This window comes from Photinus pyralis, unplaced genomic scaffold (genome assembly GCF_008802855.1).
Source record: "Photinus pyralis isolate 1611_PpyrPB1 unplaced genomic scaffold, Ppyr1.3 Ppyr1.4_LG2, whole genome shotgun sequence".
NCBI classification, from domain to species: Eukaryota; Metazoa; Arthropoda; class Insecta; order Coleoptera; family Lampyridae; genus Photinus; species Photinus pyralis.
The window spans coordinates 48,071,381-48,081,382 of record NW_022170403.1 but is presented as its reverse complement, the minus strand read 5'-3'; the positions used below and the strand labels follow the sequence as shown (position 1 = coordinate 48,081,382).

General features: G+C 34.5%; 1 protein-coding gene across 1 annotated transcript in view; it reads right to left on the bottom strand.

Moving 5' to 3' along the window:
* Nucleotides 1-2,683: 2,683 nt before the first annotated feature.
* The window catches only part of LOC116164062 (free fatty acid receptor 4-like), a 45,126-nt gene continuing 37,807 nt past the window's right edge, over nt 2,684-10,002 (bottom strand). Inside the window, exon 3 of the mRNA XM_031478190.1 lies at nt 2,684-2,870. Within this exon, the coding sequence (XP_031334050.1) occupies nt 2,684-2,870 (187 nt within the window). The remainder of the gene's footprint in view (nt 2,871-10,002) is intronic.

The following is a 10,002-nucleotide window of genomic DNA, read 5'->3' as shown; positions in this document are numbered from 1 at the left end:
AGGAGAGAAATTTCGAAATAAGTAAAAATAAGATTCACTTCCAGAGCATCCACTTAAAGTCTATGGAAGTTGTTCCTACGAAATGGAGTCGAATCACGATTTTGACATTTTCCTTTTATCATAATTGAGCTGATTAAGATCGCACAATCGGAGGATTTTTCGTGGTTCAGATGCCAGACCTTTATGCTACCGAATGCAAAAAGCACGAAGTCAATTTTGAAAACTGCAGGAGTAGTTGCGGAGCGAACCGACAACTGCACACATAAAGTGGTAAGACAGACAAGACTCAAATCTTTTTCAACAAAAATTGACATTACGGAATGTTCCCTGTATAATTTTAAATCTTCTCACTTCCATACGGTTTTACAAAGCACAGCCCCTCTTAAAAAGAAAGACATTTCAACATTAGATGCGCCAATGTGACCACTTTCTGTGCCGATCATCCATTGTAAACTACTTTTACAGTTTTCAATATTGACTTCTCTTAAAATTACGCTTCGAACCTGAGGCAAAAAAATTTAAGCAATCACGGCTTTAAGAGCCCTTAAGAACTTTGAAAAGCCTTTATCTATCCTTCAGGAAACTTGACACCATTTAAGTGTATTTATGGGTATTAAGAGAGTCTAAACATGTTTATCCAAGAGAACATCTAAAGGCCACCTACAGTAGAACCTCTAAAATGTTTACGAGAGCCTTCAACACCTTACAAGTCTCTCTAAGCACCTTTAAGAATTTTTTAGATGCTTTTAAAGAAGGACGTTTGTTAGGATTTAAAAGTGCCCAAGGATTTTCTAAAGTGTTCCATAATATTTTAAAGTCCTTACTACTAAGGATCTTCAAGGGCATTTCAAAGCGTTAAAGTTTTCAAAATTCTTAAGAGCTTTTAGGAATCGTTTAACAGCTTTTATGGTTTGCAAAACTTTAAGAATCGCAACAGGCTAACGGAGTCGTTCATAAGTCTTACAATGACTCTGTTTAGGAGCCTTCAAGGGCTTTAAGTACCTTCAAAAGGCCCAGCTTTTAAGGTAGTACATTTGAAAGCCTTTAAGAGTGCGCAAACGTAACCAAGAATCGTTTAAATTCCTTCATACATAGTTTTTAACAGCATTGGTCTTTAAAAGTATTCAAAACTGAACCTTAGGGGATGCTAAGACCCTTAAAGAGCTTTTACAAGTCTTTAAAAGGGGTGACTTTAATAGATTTCGTGAGCCTTTAAAAGCTTTTCAAAATGTTTAATTACTAGTAATTTCGGATAGTCTCCAAGAGCCTTCTAAAACCTCTTAGGGATTTTAATGTTTTTATTAGTCTTTAAGCTCTCAGCCTTTAATAGGTCTTCTCGCACAATCTCAGAATCTCCGTTTTAAACACTCAAATGCATGCGAAATCAGGCTATTAAAGGTTACTAAGTAATGTTACTTCAAATATGACGTATGAAACTGTGATCTGAGGCTGAACTAAAAAATCTTCTTAAGTCGCTTTCTGTAAATGCAAAAGATTTCTTTGGTTTGTACCTATCCTTTGTTTATGGCTTTCACAAACGCGTGTATTTAGGGTATGCTGACGAAATCTGTTCCATTTTTTATTCTCAGCATTGTTTGAAATTTTGAATAACAGACAGAATATTTTAGCGCTTGTTACATTTCTTGCGTATATGCTAGCATTATCATGTGTGTATCATTTAAGGCTTTGTTCGTAAGATGCTTTTTATTCATCCACCGCCAACAACTTCTCATATTCTTGCAATAGGTTTTACTGGATTTTGTAGGTAGCGACTTTTCTTCTGCTTCTGCAACAAACCACTGAAGCGGATGAATGAAATACGGCCTTATCGATTTTGAGTGGTTTCATTTTTCATTGATGCTTAGTGAAATCCCTACTAGCTTTAATTGTGAAAGTAAATTATTTTCTTATCGCTTTTAATATACGATATAACTGAAAATGATAAAACATAACTAAATATATCTTTGGTTTCAATTCGATGGTATTACTTTTCAGGTATTTTACCTGTTTGGTCCGGTCCTGTTATAGTATATAAACTGGAAAACTGACAAATATATAAACCGTCAATAAAAATTTGCTACTGTCATCCTCCCTAAGTCGTTTAGAGAAAAGGGAAAATTGCGCAATAATTGCCCTAATTTCGCTGTTTCATTTTCTGTATTGATAAAGATATAATATCGACTGAATGAACGGTATCGAGAATATCAAATGAAAAGGAGTTAAGTGCCACCTAATTGAAAGCTTCGATCCTTTATAAAAACGCGCACATACATTTTCAATACCAATTTTTCCACGTAAAATATTACCTACTCATCACAGTGTTGTCATGGAGATTACTGAACTTTATGATCTACTTATGTTTCAAAATAAGTAAAATGAGTAGAGGAATTCTCTTATTTACGAAAGCATCTCATTTTCATCTAAATGGGGTTAAAGGGAGCAATAACCGAGCGAGCACATAGTCGAAATCAGAGGGCAATTAATATCTAATTTAGGTCAAGTCAGTCTAGTTCACTTATTTCGCAATAATTAACATAAGGGTCGATGTGAGGGGATTTTCAGATGATTAATGAGGGCGCTTATTTTAGGAAAACGCTCTTTTGTACACACCGTTTGTTTACATCCCTCGTAAAACTGGGCCATTTGTTTTGACGTCTTAACACTCGAGAACCTAACGGACAGCTTAATGTAACTCTATCTTGATTTTTATTACCTGAATGTAGGGTGTAAATCTGCAGGCAATATCACCCAGAATCCAAGACGGTACAATTCTTGTATACGCTACAGCAGGAATCGACAGAGCGAACAATAAATCTGCAGCTGCCAGGTTTAAAACGAAACAATTGGTCACGGTTCTCATGTCCGGAAACCTTAAAACAAATGAAACATGAGTTAAAATTGCGTTAATTCAACAAGTTTGGTTTATACAGGCTACATTGGTTTTAAGTAAAATTAAGTAATATTTGATTGAGTGTGAATTTATAATGGTAACATCAATGTTAAGGATGACCGGATTAGTAACCCTATAACAGATTTTGCCGTGCTTAATATAGCGATAATTAGTTGCGCCAAACACACCCGATAAAATGCAAGATGTTCCACACGGAGTGTAGGATTGCATGGATAATATTTACCAACCGCACGTTAGTAAGGGAGGTATTGCATTGGGCTAAAAAATGACACGCACTTTTTTGACGTACATACACTTTTGAAGCACCAGGAATCCGAATCAATTTTTTTAATAATGGCAAACTTAGGTTCGAAAAAGAACGTGTTTCTATAAATTGGCGTTTCGACTTCTGTGACATTTTTAATGGAATGTGTTTTTTGCATCAGTGGAATTTGTAATTTCGGATATCCATAGCTAAATGTTTAGGTGAGTGCCATTTGAAATTTAAAAATATATGCGAACATCAATCCAAACTTTTCTTTTTTTTTAATTATGCAAAAGTGAAAGAGGTCTTCGTCTGTGTCTCAATTCAATAGGTAGCCGTCGCGCCGTTAGTTTCACCACGTTAGTTTCGTGATTCAACCTTGAAAGCGAAATGCTTATTAACCTTGGTATTGTACGATGGTACTGCGAAAATTAAAATAGAATTATTAGAGAAACTGTGTCGCCATTCCCACGAAATTATTGTCGTGGATAATTTTTAAGGTAGTTCCTAGATAAAAATATAAGTGGCTAGTTGAGGAGAAGCAGTTCTGGCTAACAAAACAATTTTACGAAAAGCGACAAAATTTTGAGCACGCAGGATATTCGACATGATTATTTTCAAAATACATAAGAAATTACGCAAAGAAATATTGACAAATTTTTAACCGCAGTAAAATTTTGACGCTTGCAAGCAATCACTGAAATATGGACATTAACCATAGCAATTCTAGTTATTTTACTACACGAAGGAAATAACCATATGCAAATCATAAGGGCATCTCATTTTTCCGAAAAAAACGGAAAAAACACGTTGCTAAGTAATGCTTCAACAAGAAGCGTCGACTCGGATTTTTGTACCTGCACGAATGCTTCTTACTTCTTACTCTTCTTCATTACTTATCGGTTCCGGTTTTATTTATATTTAAGCGAAATTTTTTATAACGGTCACGGTACGGTTTCAGTTCTAAAAAAATAACGGTTATGCGCATTTTGTTGGGTCCATCTCGGTTCTAGATTTTTAGAAATTATGGCATTCAAAAAATTCATTATAACAACGTGATATCTTAATAGGTGTGAAAAAGAAGTAAAAAGTCATGAACACAAACACGGGACGTATCGTCAGTGTAGTTAATTTGCAACGGGAATAAAGGACGAAGAGGGAAAAAACAGAAAACATACATAGAAACTTATGTAAAAAATTGTGTATGGAGTATTGTTTTTAATTTTATTTTCTAAAACCTCGCCCCCTCCTTTTATTATGTGCATTTACAGTAGTGGCTAAATCACCGCCACCGCCACCCGTACTGCCGTGAATTTTGAGTCCTTATTAAAAATTTATAATCCACCGATGGCAATCATAGAGTAATATTTTATCCATTTTCAGAAGGTGTTTGCCGGCGCGTCCTTCAACTTCCAATAACCTGTTGAGAACCGTAAAAAACCGAAAAGAACCGAAAAAGATACCGGGTCCCTGCGCGCTGCTGATATTTATTAAAAAGACGGTCCTGTTGTTTCTACAAACTAAAAAGACTACCAACTTTCCGAACAGGAAGCAGAAGTAATTCACAGCGATAACTCGAATTAACCAAAAAATTGATGAAATCGTAACCCTTAAAAAACGAATCCATAAGACTGTATGGTTGGGTCGTATGTCACGCAAAGATCCTAACTATTCGAATTTTTGGATCCCCGAAAATAATCGAAAGGTGCATGATAAGTACCTACTGTATGTGCACGTTCAATGTTTTTTTTTGAGAAAATAGTTATTTACATAAAAGTGAGGAAAATTACACATTATTGGTGAAAAGATATTAAAGGACGAGCTCCCCTGGGACCGAATACTTTCATTTCCGAGTCAAGTTATGTCATTTTACTGACGAGTTGTCTTCACACATAATCATATTTTAATATAAAATTTCAATTTTCATATAGAACTTTTGATTAATGCCAGTCTGTCAGTCATGACATGAGTCATTATAGCCATTTATCAATGTGACAGGTGCGGCCGATAAAGTGACAGGTGAGTGACATAAAGCTGAAGTGAAGGTTTTATGACGATTTTGGGTAAAATTACTTACTGAAATGGAATGGGAAAGTTGTAGCTCTTAGTAGTAAAAAATGTTTCAAAACCCACTCATGGGCGTTGCCTCGTTACACAACTGTAAATGATGTTGATGAGTAACGGGCCAATATAGACCATAGCAGCTATCAATTGGCGAAAACCCTCTAGGTGGCCCTGGGACTGAGATCGTGATGGAACTGACAGACAGACACAGACAGACAGACGACGGAAAATCGAGCACATATACATAAACCTCTCAACTTCTTTGGGTTACGCTAAAAAACACATTTCTTGTTCTGTAGCTAGAAAAAGATGTTACGTAGTAAAAATAGGACAATTTTATCTACAGCGCATTCCGCAGTTAAAACGAGCCATCCTGAATAAGTCGTTTGATATTGAGACTATAAAAAAATCGTGAAACATGTCAACTTTGGTGTCCAGGGGGAAACGTTTCGGTATATAAAAATCTACCCCTTGTCAGTCAACATAGTCGACTTATTCGAAATGTCTTTCAATTCTGTATCCAAACCGGTAACCTTTTTAACTTGGAACGATAAGTAACATTCCTCAAACTTACCTTTGGGTTTGTAAAAATGTAGATAGGTATATTTTTTTACGTTTTTCTCATCGAAATAGCGGATTTCCGAATTACAGCTGATAATTCCAAGTTGCAACTCAAAATTCCAATTTCCACTGATAAATTTCAATTACGAATTCTGAATTACAACTTGGAATTAATTCATTATCATGTTTAATTGTTACAATATGTTGTCGCCCTTTGAAACCGTTGCTGAACAATTTATTATGGCACTTTAAGTGAACATTTACTCAAAACTCGCCTAAAATTTATAAGAAAAGGTGTCTGAAACCAAATTAAATTTCACGATTAGTGACTATCTGTTATTGTGAGCGAATACAGTGAAAATTTGTTATTGTAAACTGCCGAAAATTTGTGCCAATGTGTCTCCATGAAAATGTATACCTAGACACCCTTCATTACATTTTAGCTTATTTATTTCATGTTCTCGATCCATCAACTTTATCCTACAACTCTGCACATATTTTCCTTCCAGTTTGAATATTTAATTACCTATATGGAAATTATTTCGTTTCAGGTAAGTTCACTATTTGCCCCTCGATTTGCCCTTAAAGGATGAATCTATCTTCTAATCATAGTGCAAGATAAGATAACATAATAATATTGAACATTGCAACTAACTAATAATTAAAAATCAGATGAGAATTGCAATGCATTCATTTGATCTAAATAAAAAGCACCTTTTTTTTGTAGTAGGTAAAGTAAACAAAATTGGCACCTAAAAAGTTCAACATAAATATTAATTTAAAGATAAATTGAAATTTTAATTAAATTCTAAGTTTTTAATTAGCCGTAGGGATTTAATCTTTTAGAATTTTAACGAGGTTTATAAAAAAATGGAAATTAATTAACTTTGTTATACAATTTATTGACAAACAATCCTCTACTGGGGTGAATTACGCAAAATTTTTGTTGGAAAATCCTATATTTACTAATTAATATGCATATTGCAATAGTAGAACGATGTAAAATATGGCACGCTCACATTTAACGAAAACGGTAATGTCTATTTTCGCATATTTGGACGTCCACATTTCAATCAAGGTTCGTTAGGAAATAATGCTGTAATAAAATATCCAATGCCCCTTCGTGCAAGCTAAAAATACACATTCAGTCCAGAAATAATTGGATCCAGTCAATGTACTTACAGGAAATTATATATTTATAGCCCAAAAATCGATTGTGACTATTTATCTTCTATTTATAACTCGTCCTCTATTTTTAGAGTATAGAGTAAGGATACATTTTGCGATTGTGTACTTCTACAACGTTCATCACCCTTAGCCAACTATTGCTCAATTTACTACACAAAAGCTCCAATTTTGTTGTATTTCCGTGTTACATCTTGTAGATAGACTTTATCTTTTACAATGTACTAAAATGATGACATCAACCATTTTAGGGTTGTTGTGGAAAAATACCGGACAATAAATGCAAGGCACATTTTTATTGAACTTTTAACAGCAGATCGTCGGGATTATTTCATTCCGTTATCATAAAATGATACAAAGTTTTAATGTTCTAATATCAAATCTACCTTATCGTGGAAATACACTAATCATCGCATTCTTCATTTTACACGGTACGCTATTCAGGTGGAAATAGAATCAGGGGACCTCTAATATTTAATCAAAATTGCGAATTGGTAGGTTAGGTACATATTTATATTCAACGGTCGACGTAGAAAGACGTTTATGAAAAGATCGCTTATAGGTTCTATATTGCCATTTTCGGAATAATTTTAAATAACAAACGTATCAAAATACTGTTCTGCACGTTGTGAAAGAAAATGTGGAAAATTGCATAAAAAAGCTTACATTTGGTTGGCTGATGCCTACCAGCTAATATTGTAGAAAGCATAAATCAGACGATAATCTAAAGCACTGTAAAATAAATGGCCAAATGTGTGAGAAAATAAATAAAAGCAAGAAAGGAGTAGACCAAAATTAGAATTGTAGATAATTTGTAAGTATAGACTCTACGGAATGGTTGTAAAATTACATTCTTTAGTGCTGTGCGGTGTGTAAATTTGAAAATAGGTATTTATTAGAATATTCCAGCAAACATTGCTGTAGGCATTGTTTAAATACACCGTCGGCTATTTGCGAAATGTTTTAAAGTAAAATCATTTTGTGAATGCCATCAGGGAAAATGCTGATTGCTGAAATTAATAACTATGAAATAAAAGTTAATGCATGTATCAACCATTTTTCCAAATTCTGCAAATAAGAGGTACCCATCAGATCTGGTTTATTTTTAAAACGTTTGGACTTATTATTTGGATGACGTTGTTTCGTGTCCAGCACTTTTTTGAAACTTCAAACCACATCATACCTTATCATGAGCCTGTTGATTCTCTATTTAAAAATCCATAAAGGTAAACTTGGCGCCTATGACAGAAAAAGTTTAGTACTGTAACGGTATAGCTTGTCGAATTTTTGTAGAAAGTACTCATTTTAGGGGTGCGTATTGTTGTAGATTTGTTAGCAGAAAATGAACAGGGTAGTCGAAGTATAGACTGTAATTTCAAAATTTGAGTAATGATATTTTTGTTCTGCGTATTTTAATTCTATGCGGTATTGTTCTCATAATAAATTTAGGATGGCTGGCGACAAGAAGTTGGGATAACAAGCGCTGAAGTAGGTATCTTAATTGATTTTATCTGCTCCAAACCACAGAATAACCATTAGCTATCAATGTATTGTGGAAAATGCAACGGGGCATATTTAACCACACGTGGGATGAGCTATAACTTATCTTTCATTTAATGCATAGGGCAGGAATGAAAGAAACGAATAAGTGATTAAAGATGGCTGTCTCGTCTCGACGAGATATATCTATTAGTGAAGTCGAAGTGAGGCCCTCAAAGGCCGTAAAGATACTGTAGACGAGACACATCCACTGTCGAAGTAAAAACATGACTGTGAATGTCTCGAAAATGTTGGAGGAAGGTACATATAAAGAGCAAATGCAATTTTTCGGATGCACTATATAGCGAAGATTTTAAATGTATATGCCAGGCGGCCTTCAAATGTTTATGTAGAAAGAGCCCCCTCCGCATTATTTCTCTTCTTTGAATTATATTATTAGCGCATTTTCCAACAATGTTGGGAGGCTCTAATTATGGCCACTTTCTCTGTCTGTCCGTCCTTGGCGACATTTACTTCGTTCTCAACCAATCTTGCCGATTAATGTGCACATGCGCAGTTGCGCAATGCTAATTTTCTAATTTATAGACTTGTTTTTTTGAAATTCGTGGTTATGACAATGCTCTGCTTCTACCCGCATGGTCTTGATCAACATCTGCCTACTCTATAAATATATCACCTAAATATGTATAATTGAGATATCACCGAAAAACTGCAAATGTCAAATTTCGTTTTCATTCCTCCAAGCTTAAACGGTCGGAAATGAAAGGCTCAAGTTAGCACCACCACATTTTTTTCGGAGGATCTGAATCTGATATTTGAATTTCCATAACACGCTAGATGTACAAGCTACAGGGTACCACATTCTTATTTATTATGGGCGCCATATAGTGGATTTTTACGGAATGAAATAGAAGTCGTTGATTTTCGTTAATGCTTTTTGCGAACCTTGTCCTTAGATTTAGTGGTAATTGTATTGCAAATTACTAATACTTTATAAACACCATTTTTTTTTGTATCTTCATAGATACACCCGGATTTATTTACATAAACAAAGCGGAATTTTTAACTTTTTTTTTAACTTTTATTTCACCACACGATATGATGCTATTTAAGGTTTCAAATGTGCGATGCGGAAGAAATAAGGAGAAGGAAGCAAATAAAAATTGGCGTCAAATATGACCCCCTCGATAAACCCAGGCAAAGTAATTAATTCCAGCGTTTGGGGTTTAGCTTCCAAACAAAGTATGTTGAACCCTGGATTTTTTTTAATTTTCTTTCTTTTAGTTCCTTCTAGTCCCAACCTAAAATATAGCTGTTGCACCCCGTATAAGTGAAAATGAAAATGTTAAATTTATATTTTTATTTATTTTGCTCTTTTAAACGTAGTAATTTAACTCTTGCTTACAGTTTGGATATTTACTTTAATTTGAAATGATTTCAAGCTCTGCTATTCCCAAATATTTACTTTGAAGCGGAAGGACTAGATCAGTTCGGAATCAGGAAAACGCATCGCTCTGATGAGCGCGAACTGCGATGG